We start from the raw sequence: 13,691 nt of genomic DNA on the forward strand, positions 1-13,691 counted from the left end.
TCCTATGAGGGGCAGTGAAGCAGTCAGCCTTCGGGTTTCAGCCTTGCAGCCTGCCGGTGACCATGGTAGCCTTGTGAGGTCGTGCCGAACGCACGGTGTTGTTAGCCAGCACTTGCTCGTTGCCGAAGTATTCTGTTGCCGTTCCAGACCACCTGTAGTAAATTGAAAAGGAAAATAAAAGCCCCATATCTTTAATTGGGGTCCTGCATGTTCATCGCAAGACTCTCCGTGTACGATGTCGTAGGAGGCGCAGGCCAGTGTCGGGGCAAACACGAGGCGTTTTCAGGCTTCGAATACGCCTCGAATGGTTTCACCGCCTTATCATTATTGGCCTCGTACTACACCGATGTCCATCAAGCGAATACTGTCATTGGTGGTCCTTCCAAGAGTTGAAGATACGATCAACACGCTGCGAAGATGGAATAGTTAGCTTTGCAGTCGCTAAGGTCCAGGCAAGGCTTGGAGCTCAGCCTGACGTTTGCATAGCTACGAGAAGCCGCAAAAGATGGAGAAAGACCATGGTCAAATATATCCAAACAAGATTCATAACCCTGCGGCGTCTCGAATGAACAACTGACCCCACTACAACTCCGCATGCGTAGTAATCCCCCACATCTGAAGCAAATTATGCCTATGCCAATAACTCCGATACTTCTTGCCCCAGAAGAAGAACACAGGCGTAGTAACAATCATGGCCGCCGCCAACCCACCAAACACATAAAACACCTTCGCAGGCCCATCCCTCTTCGTCCAATCATTAACAAAGTAGCTAAACCCATAAAACAAAAAGTTCTTAAACACCATATTCATAATGAAGACTTCGGAGCTGATATCGCGGAACGAGTCTAGGACGTAGGTCGACGCGGCGATAGCAGCGCACACGATGCCGAACAGATCCATGCCGTGGAAGAACGCCGTGGCGTAGAACGAGGAGCCCTTCTCCGCGAGGTAGCCGAAGAGGCAGAGACCGATGACAATGAAGATGGAGGGTATCATGCCTAGCAGGCGGTATTCGGGCTCGTAGACGCCGCCGTTCTTTTTCGCGCACCATTTTATCAGCGGGTCGAGAGTCGCGCCTAGCATTATGGAGCCGAACAGGCCGCCGAGGAAGGGGCCGAGGGAGAGGTAGCCTACGCCTGCTGCGGTGAGGCCGTAGGGAGGCGCCATGAAGATTTGCGCCATGTCGTAGGATTGCGCGACGAATAGGGCTGTTAGACCGCCGGTTACGATGACCATCCAGAGTACGGCGAGGTTGGCGCAGACGGCGAACGGGGCGATGGTGAGTTGCAAGAGGTTGTCGCTCGAATATGTGCCAGTGAAGATGGCGAGTTCTTGCACAAACGTCTTCTTTGGTCGGCGCCCAGGGGGCGAGCTTGTAGTCGTCTGGATCTTGACCATGTCGTTGCCTTCCTTCTCTTGAGAGTTACCAGGGGTCGCGTGTCTTTTCTCGACAGCAGCGAGATCTGCAAGGTTGTCGTTGGATAGTTCATCGATATCGTAGCGATGGTCTCGGATGTAAGTCGTTTCAGGAACGAAGAAGTACAACAGAATACATTCGATAGCCACAAAAGGGATGAGGATGTGGAACAAATAACGCCATCCGAGGTTCGTCGCGATGGGGCCGACGATGATGGCGGAGAAGTTCGAAGCAGCACCCAGGATGAATTGGATCAGGGTCATGAATCCGCCTCGCTGGTGAACGAAGAACAAGTCGCCAATCATAGCGACAACAAGGGACTCGAAGGCTGATCTATAAAAAGTCAGTTGACGTTCAGATCCCATCTAAGTAGAGACGACATACATGGAACCGCCCTGAATAATGCGGCCAGCCAACAGTCCTTCATAACTGTACGCTGCACTACACACCACCGTCCCGATCAGGCCAAAGATGGATGCGAGCAGCAACATAGGTCTCTTGCCATACTTCCGAGATAACGCACTAACGAGTGGTCCTACGCCGCCGGTCACCAACAACATGTAGCCAGAGATGACAGTGATATCACCGATCTGTTTCCCAAAGTCCATCGCAATAAGCACCAGGGCGGGAGACAGTAGAGGAGCAAGTACAGCAGCATAGAGAACGGATCCGAATGCGACAATGGACATGATGGTCCATTTCTTGGTGGTGGACCAGTTGAGTGGGTCATTCGGGTCCTCGCTCCTGCAAGGTCATTAGAACTGCGAACGCAACAAACTTTACACGGGTAGCTGTGTTTCAATGGGCACTAACGGTTGAGGAATCAAGATAATATCTGCATCTTTGCCGCTTCCACGCTTCAGTCCAGCTGTCTCTTCCGTGTGTTGATGATCCTGTTCATTAAGAATGACGGTGGCAGGCACATGAGTAAGATGCTTGTCCTCGAGGACATTAAGGAAGCCCATGATGCAAGGTGCAGACCACTGCCCGAATGGCCGATGAGTTCGCAAAGGGTGTGTTGAAAAGACAAAGATGGGATGGGGGTGTGTCAGAAGTACTTCTGGACGTGACTAGACGCTGCAGTATGTGCGACAACGGACTTTAATACGAAGGATTGGGATTCCCCCAAGACTGGATCGATCTCCGAAATCATATAGCGCCCATACGCCAGGATTGCATGCGGTTTCTGGGGTCTGCGTAGGCATGGGCATCCGTGCAAACCCCGCAGACCTATCAGGCCCCACAGAACCGGCATTTGCACGAGTCTTGCTTGTCAAAATTGGAGAAACCTAGTCAGGTTATGCTCGCTTGTGCCCGGTTAGGGCTGTTTCTTTAGTGTTATTTTATGTACGGTTGGGAACAGCGAGCCCTTTCATGCAGCAGGGTGTAAATACCCATATTAAAGTCGTCTAGTTGCAGTGTTACACGCTTGTCAGACTGATTATTATTTCGGACGACGTGAACATCAGATATTGAGACCATTGCTGACCGAGGTACTCAACTCAAAGTGTCTGTACAAAGGGTCATTAGGAGATTAGGGGTTATTGTGGAGGTAGGAGGGCGCTACCCCGCAAAGCCCCACACCTTGGTTTCGTGGCTTCGTGGATGCTGAAACGGGCCGGCGAGGTCTCTTCCTGAGTCGTCGCAGTTGCACCGTCTACTCCAACATCTCGGTGGATCCAGCCATGAAAGCAATAGAGGCTCTTACAATTGTCAAGACGATCTGGACTTCCGCCTCATCCCGCGGGGCATACACCACGAGGTAGGTGATCGGCAGATGCACGTATCCGACACCCGCGAGACCGTGGCGTTGGCCCCATGCTGCTTCAATGACTTTCTTGCAGTCTTTCGGGTGTAGCGTCACGTGGATGCTGCCGTCCAAGCCAGCATGGACGTGCGTGATCTCTCCACGAGTTTCCTGTGCAACTGGATGCCACTCGCGTTTCTTGGAGACGAATAGTGCGGAATGGCGACGCTCGTACAGGCTTTGTTTGATTTCAACGAGGCCTAGCTCTTGGGCAGCCTCTCCCAGGGCCGTGAATCGCGCGATGAGCTCCTGACGCGTCTCTGCATCTGGTAGTTGTGACACCTGTCGCTGGGGAACTGGATGAACGCCAAATCGAGGACGCGGAGAATTGCGACGAGGAGGGAAGCCTGGCGGGAGAGATCCAGCACTGTCCGAAAGATACAGACTCTTGTCTTTGTACGGACGGGTCGACAGCTGTTCGCGAGAGAGAAGACGCATTACATTGGATAGTAGCCATCCGACGACGTTATATGGCAAACCCCCTGGACCGTACGATAGGAACGTCTGGTAGTCTCGAAAGGCAAACGGGGCGACGATGGCGAGCCCAAGAGCTGCTAGAGTCGCGCCTTTGTAGCGGACAAGCAGTTTAGGGATGCGGGCATTATCCAAAATGCGCGAAACACGCGACAATCTCGATGAAAATGCCATGTTGAGTAGCGAACATTACCTTTAGGGTGTTGGACGGATATAAATGTTTGTTAATGAGGCCGGGCGGAGATGGCCGGGTGAGATCGGACGACAATAAGCACGAAGGAACGAGCACCGCGCCATCTTATCCTTTTCAGAAGCACCAGTGCCGCCAGTCCGGTTGAGATTCATGACAACAGGTCAGTCTCGAGAATATCTATCCTCATCATTTGGACAGGTTTCTCACTATTACGTCTTCTGTATCCTTATCTTCGATACCCTTGCCTATAGTAACAGAAGATGCAAATATTTACTTTACGGACGCATACCTTTCTCTTACATTGACTTACTACTACACCTTGCAATGGGTGCCTCATAAACCTACCTACCTGTGTGTAGAAGAGAGATGTTACGAGGAAAGGTAAGACAAGGACAAAGGCAAGCTAAAAAGGACGGTCTGACAGCGAAATTGGTGAGTAGCGCGTGTATGTAGCTTTTAGAGGAAGACAAGTAGGAAGAGAATGGAGGGCAACTTAGCGGAATCAATTCTGTATGCAGCCGTATCATGCTCCAGCATCGAGTCAACACGATAATCAGGGGAAGCCTATAGTGCAAGTTATTAGACGTATAGTACAGTTCATCACACACAAAGAAAGCACACGTTCATCAATGACGGATTGGACGAGTATTAGATAGCAACATCAACGACTTGCTTGCTACCTACTCACTAGATCCATAACCTAATCACCGTCGCCGTAGCGTAAACGTACATCAATACACTGATATTCGAGAGCCGGAGAGCAATTCGCTCACAACTCCATAGGTCCTGAAACCTTGCCATGCTATGCACCTTACCAGCAATCAAGGTATCCGACCATGGCTCAGCCGAGCTCTCCCCGATATAGACGCCAAGAGGAAAACGCCAAAAGCAAAAGAAAACCTAAGTAGCAGTGAGATCTGGGACCACTTTTGTCCGCAAGAAAATACACATGTCGGGGCTCGAGAAGGAAAATGTACACGGAGGTGTAGAGTGTGTCGTGAGTATGCGAAGGCTGTTATACTTCCTTCTCTTTCTTCTTTTCCCTCTTTGGGGTTCTTCAATAGTGGTAGACGATGGTTTGAGGTTATAAGATACCTTCCCACATGCCTGGCCCTTGTGGACGAAATAGCTGTACAGCTTCGGTGGCGCAACACGACCTCTTCTTGCCAAAGTCTTTCTGGATTGGAAGACGTGAGCAATCGGGTACAGTGTGCTTAGGGGACTGCAGCCCCTTTCGTTCACTGCCCGACAGGGGAAATGAGTGAGCAACCGAACGATCAGGTAGAACGGTATGCTGGCCTCGAAGGCTGAATTCCGAGCGAGAGCTGTGGAGTAGATGACGAACGTTCTGTTGAAGGTCCGCCGACGACCTGCCACGCTTGCGGCTTGCAGGGATTGCGACCGGGCTCTCGACGCTGACGGAAGCGGAGTCCGAATCATCAAGGTGGAAGCTTTCCAGATCGGGCGAGGACGTTGCTTCGCTAGGAGCATACTCGTACTGCTCCTTGCACTTGGGTAGTGCTGGATACGGCAGTCTCGCATTGCGGCACGTCGCCAGTCGGGCCAATTTGGCCTGACTTTGGATTGGCGCCCAGCCGACAGAGGAGACTGAAGAGATTGATGAAGCACGCGAAGATCGCGAGTTGTCCGAGACCATGGACTCTGGAGAGGATGACAGAGATGAGTTCGAGGGAGGGAAGGAAGGCCGTCGGGTCGGGAAGTGATAAGCTTCCAGTCCGTTCCTGATACTGGGATTGAATTGGTCGACACAGGTGCGCGCCAATGACGAGCATTGTGCTTGCTGCATTGCTGAGCTCATCGATGGGCGTCGCGATCCGAAAGCCGGGCAACTCGCTGCAGGAGTGCTGGTGGCAATAGATTGCGGCGTCAAGGAAGGCGTAGGCAGTGGAGCCAAACGAGCCAAGGATGGAACTGGAGGAAGGAAATCAGGCTTCGGCTCCAAAAAGTGAGGCATCTGATAACGAGAGGGAGTCGGTGTGCTTTCCTGGGAGCTGTAACCCTCTAGAGTCGGGTAGCGGAAGGGAGATGCACTAAGCTGCGGCCTTGGCTGCGGTCGGACAGGAGTGGCTGGCGTCTTAGGACCCAATTCAATGATATCCAACTCAGGCGTCAAGATAGGGATGACGTCTTTCCAAGTGTTAGGAATGGAGGCTCCCGGTGATGAGGGAGGGTTAGTAGGAGTGTGTCGCATGACAACCTCTTGCCATTTCTCCCAGATAGCATCCACAATGTGGAGCTTCCAGTTGACCGCTTCAAGGAAAGCCATCTCGTTTGTGTTGATCTCGCAAACCTTGAGGCCGGAGATCTTGCTCCATGCACGAGCAGAGTAGTTGCGGTCCTGCAAGTACTTTGAGGCAAGGATGAGCGCTGCAAGGAACATGCGACGACCGCACTGCAGAGCGCGGAGGGAGGCATCTTCCGGCTGAGACATGGTAAAGTCGTGTTTCGGAAGGTGAGCCTTGATCAGGATCAAGTAGTACAAGGCTACCTGTAGAGTGGAGTAGCTGGTACGAGACCGTCGAAGAGTCTCCTGGATGAAAGTGCGGAGAGGAAGCACTCCACGTCCAGAAGCAGTCTCACAACGACTCTTGGGCTCGGAGAGCTGCCAGATAACCTCAACCATTTGAGTAGCAGAATCTTGAAGGGGAGAAATATCAGCGGAGAACCTAGGGTCCATGGGATGCATATACTAACCGACGAGACAGTCAACGAAGTTGACCTTGCGGTCAGACTGCCGTACTAATTGAGGTGGAGGCCGTTGATTGATAGTCGTCGACGATCGTCGAGGATGTTGTCGCTGCTCCATAGGCGCGAGAAACTGGGTGCGGAGGGATGGTAACGTCTCCTGAATAGTCTCTCGGCATGCTGAAGGCTGGTACTGAGGGAAGGTGTTGACGCGGCTGATTGGTTGGAGAACAAGCAAGCTTGCAGAGTCGACAGTAGAAGTCGATGCAGCTTGGATCCTGGAACTCCATTCTTCTGACTCCCAGGAGGAGTGACAGGATGTTGAGCTAGCACTAGACGCTTGTGATGCAGCGTCGGAAAAGACTGAAGAGGTAGAGGAGGAGGCTGAAGAGGAAAGGTTGGTGGCGTATGGATAGGTGTCCGGCAAGAGGCCGAAGCTCGGACGGGGGAGGGGGATATCAAGACTCATGTTCAAAGAAAGAGTTTACAGACACAGCGCCTGGGCAAAGCAAGGAGATAATAAGGAGTGAGTGGAGTGACTGCTGTGTCGTAACGTCCCGAAGTGCTAACCGTTAGGTAGACCCTGAGATGTGGCGCAAAGCGTGATCGGGTGGTCGTGGGGTGACCGAGAACTTTACCGGTAGACAAACCGTACGGGACAACCCTGTGACTTCTGTCGTATGATTTCGATGACTGGCTGGAATTGGGTAGATGTCGAAGTCAAGATGGCATATGAAGAGAGTTCAAGGGTAGTTGGCGGGTTCGCAAGTGGGAGTGGTTCGAACCGTGTCAAATGGTCGAACGGCTGCCCAAGTGCGGAACAGAGGGGACTCCAGTCACCGTCAGCTGCAGAATCACCGAAACAAGACCGTTGTGAGAGACCGTCCGCAAAGCACTCGGAGGATACAGCTACTGGAACAGCTGGCGCTGTCGCAAAGCTGGAAGATCTGAGAGGATGCGGGGATCTAGCAGGCGAAACCTCCGATAGCGAAGGCCTCGTTTCCGGAAGAAGTGGTGATTACTGAGCGACGAATGACTGGAGCAGTGTAGACCGAGAGGTACATTGTGATTTGTGGGTTGCGATTTAAGAAGTGTTCGAGTAAGGTGACGACCTTAGGACGGTATCACCTAGCTGGAGCAGCTTCGTATTTTCGCGGTGAAGAGGGCGGAAGAGTGGAGAGTGTTTGTAGTTGTATCTGGCGTGGTATTATTGGGTATTATTGGTTGCAGGTGGTTTGTAGGAGGTGTTTGTGGTTGGGAGGTGTCAGGTCTGACGTGTGAGGAAGTGGCGGTGGGGAGGAGGTGAAGGCGAGGAGGGCGCGAACAGGCGGGTGTCTGATGGCGACGCAGGTACAGAGAAGGCGCCTGGTTAAAGGGCGGCCTTGTCGTCGAGGGGATGACTGTAGGATGGGAGATGAGTCTTTGCGGTAGGCGGCAGCGTGGCGGCGACAAAGGTCGTGCTGGGCTGTTGACTAGACAAAGACGGAACGGGTGGTGGAATGGTGGTAGGCGGGAGTGGATTCGGTTGCGACGATGGTTTGCGACAGAGAATAGACGACAGAGCGGCGGTAAGTCCTAGATCAGGCCCCAGGGCTCGCTGTGCGGTATCGTGAAGTCCATTGCTGCTGTCTTGAAGGGGAGACGGGCTGGGCGGAGATGGCGATACTAATAGTAGGGTAGGGTAGGGTAGGGTAGGCAGCCCCCCCCCCCCGTCCAGTCATCGCAGCTGGGCGCACAGGCCGCTCTTGCCTCTTTGCCACAACGAAGACTCATCGCGCCTGCCAACGCCCACGGTTTTGCATCAGTCATATGTGGTTATATGGCCAGTCAATCATTTGCTGTGCTATGCTATGCTATGCTATCTACCGATATATCGCATCTTACCATGGTGCAGCAGCATCCTGTTGATGTGGCCTCAAGACGAGTGCGCGCTGCTGCTGCTGCTCGACCATGGGCAGAAAGTGAGACGCTCCCCCCTCCATCACGCATCGACGGCATCCCAAGGCCACAGCCCGCCAGCTTGCAACCAACTCCGCCGCCGTGCCTGGCGCAGCGAGTTACAGACGCACCTGTCCAAGCCCCTAGCCAGGCTGCCCAAGCGCTTTCACTCTGCCTGCGACGCGACCAGCTGCTGCGACACACGGCGTCTCCTTTTTTCTTCGTCCTTTGCGCGTTTGCTCTCGAACGCTCCATCCATGATAGATGGCTAGTGCCAGCCTGGCCTCTACTACCGCTACCCTTCCCTACCCTACCCTCCCTTTCTCAGCTGCCCTCCAGCTCACTGGAACGGGCAACCAGTAGGCTGGCTGCCAAGGCACGCACTCCTCACATTGGCCCGTCTGTGATAGGCTGCAGCCCGCCACCCTCCCCAAATGGGGCATTTTATGCGTAATTTCGTCAACCTGGGCGGCTTCAACCTGCTGCGAAGGGCAGTATTTGGGGCGAACCCCTCGATCGCTCATCATCATCATCCATCAGCCCGCGACACGATTCATTTGCTTGTCCGGCACTGGTGCTCCCGTTTGCGCAAATGCCTCATGCCACACAGTACAAGTGCAATGCGCACGGGACATGACGCAAATGGCGCACGCAATGAACTGCTGCCAACACACTGTGCTTCCTCGGCACCAGTAGGGGAGTGGGCTGGGTGGCCGATCAGCCCCGGACTTGCTCCTCAAAACGAAAGACACCAGCTGGTGTCCGTGTCCCTGTCTGTTGACAGAAGGCCGCAAGCTGACCCGAAGATTCTCCTAGACCCGCCATCAGTCGTTTGCGCCTCCCACACAGAGTGCAGAGTTTGCCGCCATTGCGCTTCTAGAAACCCCAGCGCCCAACAACCGCTGACGACTCATCGCCATGGGCAGCCCTCCCTGTGGCCATAAAATGCCGACTTGTTCCGGCCATCAACGGGCTTGGCCGGGGCTGAGTCACCTCCACACCTGGGCACCTTCGCCCTGCGAGTCCGAGTGCGGTAGTGGCTAGCCAATCTCCTTGGCACACCATCGTTGCCATCGGTGGCAGGCAGAGACACGTCTTCGCAGCGCTCCACGGATAGATAATTCGCCTCAAACAACGTAAAACTCTGCGCAACCAATGTGACTACAAGTTACCATCGCCATCGCGAAGTCTGCTGACACCGTGTGCCGCGTGAAGGGGCCCGGCGCGTAACCAGACCCAGGATAAAGCGAGGCTAATCATAGTAGTCATGGTGCTGAGAGGATGATGATGTATATGACTCACTGCTGCCTAGTTGTACAGTAGGTAATGCTCAAAGTACAGAGAACCGGTATACGCCGTCCAAGGCGACACGCGGTGGCAAGGCTGCTTTCCCCAGCCAGGAAGTAGATGGACGCGTGTGGATCGCAGACGGCAAATGACGGCATTCAGAGCCATCTCGAGACACGCTTGACGAAACTCTACCAAAGTCTGTAACTGCGAAAGAACACCGTGGTCAACAATTGATAAGTGCTATCTATGCATCGGATCCGACGCCGGAGCAGGTAGCAGTGTAGTAGATCGACCATAGCGAGCATCACCCTCATATCCAAGCTGCTTCTTCGGGCAACCACACCCGAGCAACGGGTAAACAATGCCAAACAAAGTCTTGACTGCATTGGTGATTTGTAAACAGAGTCCCAGGAATGAGCATGCGAAGGCGGAAAGACGGCAACTTGATTTTACATGACACATTTCTACTCACTTTACTAATCCAGCACTGTTTCCTAGTGTCGACCAACAACGCGCGTCGACAGTCGAGGTACGTGGTAATATGACGAAGCACCCTAGTCTTTCATCGCATCGAGAGGCTATGATGAAAGAGCCTGAACGTGCGCATTGTGGACTCCAGTCAGATGAGATAAGGATGGTGAATGATTCGCCCCAGGACAACACGTGTAGTTTTGGGTCGAGCTCGTCTCATCCCAGGGGACGGTATATCGTAATCGCGACCTGGTAGACGGACGTCAGCATCATACCATATCATATGGAGAACATGGCGCTAATAGAGATGAGCCATGGAATTATGGACTGTGACTCTTTAGTTCCATAGTACACTTATCCAATCATACAATAAAGCCAGTTTCATCTCCAATCCCAATTCCCAAGCTCAAATTCTCTCTTCGCGCTGAACCACTTGAAAAGGATATGATATTTCGGTACTCTCTCCTACACTCTCTGAATCATGGTTATTCACTTCGTGCTTTAGAGATCTTGAAATGAAACTGGATGAGAAGTGGTTAGGTGCACGTATACCACTCACTCGGGTAGTTTCCAAGATGGAATTGTGTACAACTTGAGCGCGGATGTCTTTTTTCATTCTTTCATCAAAGTTAATTGAAAGAGACAGAAGATTGGGCATCTATCATTATATCAAAGGACCTAGATCTTGATAAGTTACGCTGAGATAGTAATGCATACCATGATCATTACTGGAGCGAGTTGAAGTGAATGAGTGCGATGGGAACGAGAGAGGAAATTTTAGGATTAAGGTAAAGTCCTTATATCAAAAGTGGAAATCGTCTGGGCTCATCCTGTATACCCTAATGACACAACTTTTCTCGAATATGTACCACATTGAGCTCAACAAGACACCTGAGATATGAAAGGACAGACCCCAGCATTACCTGTCCCATTCTCAGAAACAAGAGCATGCCCAGCAGGAAGCTCCTGAGCCCTCGACGCCTCACTCGATTCGCTATCCATCTTCACCTCCGTTTGCTTCGCCTCTTCTACCGTCTGAACCGTTCGATCCGGCAGCGTCTGCTCCCCCGGCACCTCAACACCAGCCTGCGCCTCATCAACCGCATCAGCAGGCGCCACGCCCCGAGGAACAACCTCCCTCTTGACCACCCCATCCGGATCAATCTGGCGAAACATATCCATAGGATCGAACCAAGTCCGCACACTCTGCAACTGCACCTTCGCATTCACACTCGCAACCGTAACACCCTGGATATCAATCACACCACCATGCGCCTTGGCCGTAACCTTCTCCCCCTTATCATTCAGCCCGACGTAATCGTTCTTCATGGTGCCCCAGTGTCGCCAGCGGAAACTGACCGTCGGCGGCCCACTGTAGACTTCCAGCACCTCCCATGCAAACGTGGGCATCATGCGCTTGAACGTCTTGTGCGAGGACGCAAAGTCGCTGTGCGCGGGCGAGTAGTACTCGTTCGGCGCGATGATGGCGTTGTACGTACCTACCTTTAGCATTGCTTCTGCGCCTTCGGGCGCGCCGCCGTTGATGGCGAAGGAGTAGTTTTCGTGGTCGATGGTGCGCCAGTCGGATAGGACGGGCTTGAAGGACGCTTCGACTTCCCAGTTTTTGACGAGGTTTTGGACGAGCGAGGGGAGCGAGTTGGCTTCGTGCGTCATTTGCTTTGCTGGAGTGGAGTCATGCCATGTTGGTAGGAACTGGGATGTGGGAGTTGTTTATGTGATGGGGTTTACTTACTCTCTGTAAAGACTTTCCGTGTCTTGGAGTAGTCTGGCGCCCTACCGTATCGCCACTTTGCATCTTGATCCTTGAGGACCGCATCGGGGTCGGTGAGATAGTCTGGTAAGGCTGGCGCGGGCTCTTGAGCGGGTTGCTGTTGGACTTCTGCAGTGGCCATGGTTGGCCGAGGGGTAAGGTATATGTCAGAATGAAGAGATAGCAATCGGGATACAAAGTAACAGAAGCGTCGTGATACCTGCTACAAGTTCAATGTGATACGAATTCTCGGTCCGACCTGAGGATTCACTAAAGACTTTATCGTGAAGGACCTCATTGTCGCTTTATACATATATTGTTTCAGTCTCCCAGATAGGCAGGTTCAAAAGCCCCAGTAAGCTCATACAATGTGAGCTATCTAGCTCTGCAATACAGGGAGCAAGAGAGGAGGGCATGCTTTGTCGATAAGAACAGGGGAGATATCACTGGCGACCTGGATACGTTCGACGCCGAATCTAGTGGAGGCGGATCTTTGGTTACGTGAGACGAACCGCGGCGGCAACCATTGGAGGGCCAACTAGGGACCTTGGACACGGTACTGGGAGAGTCTAGAAATCTAGTGGGGCTAGATGCGGTGATGGTAGGGTTACGCCATGCTTGCTACTGTATGTTTACGAGGTTGACATGCATTCTGCGTTGTTAGCAACGACGAAATTGAGAATAATACGCTGCAACAACGTAATGCCATGATGGCTAGATCATAGAAGGAGGCGTATGTTACTACACACGATCTAGCACCATGAGTAGTACTCCATGTACAATAATTTGAAGTGGCTAGGGGGCGTAGTGCATAGGGGCACACCATCATACTATTTCCGAATTCCCGACGACGCTAAGGCATGCCTTGTTAGTTTGGTGGATTCCTCGTGCTTTCTGTACTTCTGTACTTGTCGTTCGCCATTATTGTGACACGGGAAAGTGGGGATCCCACGGAACCGCGAGTCAAACCCCGTCCGGCTTGCCATCGTCTCGATGCAAGATGTTAGATCTTAGTGGTGGTTCGAGATGCTCGTGGACGATTGTTGTACAACCGGCAGAGCAGTTCGAAGACCGTAAGGGTGGTTGCCTGCGAGGCCCTGGATACTTGAAAGTCGACTTGGAGTACAACGGTAGTGATCATGCAGCCAATATACGCAGCGGCAAAACAGCAGGCTCTGTATAGTTGCGGCAGTTTGTGCTCGCAACATGTGTCGGATTCAAGACAATGGAGACATAATCCTGCAAGACACGGGTCAAGGTTGACTGGGTGCCTAAAATCTAAAGAAATAGTGTGCGGATTAGGGGACGGGGCTGACTCTCGTGGCAGGCAGCTTCTTTGGCAAGCCCACCTAGTTGCTGACAACGTGTGATAAATTATTTGGGAGACATCAGATGCTCTATATGGGATGGATGCCTGGAACCGGCTGGTGTTGAAAGCCTGCAGGGTGCAAGGGTTCGAAGGACCAATTGTCGGTAACCTTTAAAGGCGGTGTTGGCTGTCGCTCGTCCTGGCACCCACTTACTCTGCTACAAACTTGGGTAGAGGCTTGTGAGGAGCATTCTGATCGTTCAGAGGTGCAATGGATATGTTATCTGTGCTAGCGTGGGTGACGTCACGAACGTC

The 13,691-nt window shown here is 52.6% G+C and overlaps 4 protein-coding genes across 4 annotated transcripts; all 4 read right to left on the bottom strand.

The window, feature by feature from the left end:
- Nucleotides 1–582: 582 nt before the first annotated feature.
- K460DRAFT_274619 (MFS general substrate transporter) lies at nucleotides 583–2,382 on the bottom strand (the record flags this gene model as incomplete). The annotated part of the gene is made up of 3 exons (XM_040927971.1): nucleotides 583–1,750; nucleotides 1,802–2,161; nucleotides 2,231–2,382. 3 exons carry the CDS (start codon nucleotides 2,380–2,382, stop codon nucleotides 583–585), a joined length of 1,680 nt encoding a protein of 559 aa, XP_040794218.1.
- Nucleotides 2,383–3,074: 692 nt separating this feature from the next.
- K460DRAFT_401671 (uncharacterized protein) lies at nucleotides 3,075–3,872 on the bottom strand (the record flags this gene model as incomplete). The annotated part of the gene is made up of 1 exon (XM_040936442.1): nucleotides 3,075–3,872. The coding sequence occupies one exon, from the start codon at nucleotides 3,870–3,872 to the stop codon at nucleotides 3,075–3,077; it is 798 nt and encodes a 265-aa protein (XP_040794219.1).
- A 1,103-nt stretch (nucleotides 3,873–4,975) lies between these two features.
- On the bottom strand, nucleotides 4,976–7,066 carry K460DRAFT_351563 (uncharacterized protein; the record flags this gene model as incomplete). The annotated part of the gene is made up of 2 exons (XM_040931577.1): nucleotides 4,976–6,549; nucleotides 6,607–7,066. The coding sequence occupies 2 exons, from the start codon at nucleotides 7,064–7,066 to the stop codon at nucleotides 4,976–4,978; spliced, it is 2,034 nt and encodes a 677-aa protein (XP_040794220.1).
- Nucleotides 7,067–11,175: 4,109 nt separating this feature from the next.
- Nucleotides 11,176–12,209, bottom strand: K460DRAFT_373614 (uncharacterized protein; the record flags this gene model as incomplete). Its single annotated transcript, XM_040934598.1, has 2 exons — nucleotides 11,176–11,978; nucleotides 12,050–12,209. 2 exons carry the CDS (start codon nucleotides 12,207–12,209, stop codon nucleotides 11,176–11,178), a joined length of 963 nt encoding a protein of 320 aa, XP_040794221.1.
- Between the last annotated feature and the right edge of the window lie 1,482 nt (nucleotides 12,210–13,691).

The sequence above is a fragment of the Cucurbitaria berberidis genome (genome assembly GCF_010015615.1).
Source record: "Cucurbitaria berberidis CBS 394.84 unplaced genomic scaffold K460scaffold_1, whole genome shotgun sequence".
NCBI classification, from domain to species: domain Eukaryota; kingdom Fungi; phylum Ascomycota; class Dothideomycetes; order Pleosporales; family Cucurbitariaceae; genus Cucurbitaria; species Cucurbitaria berberidis.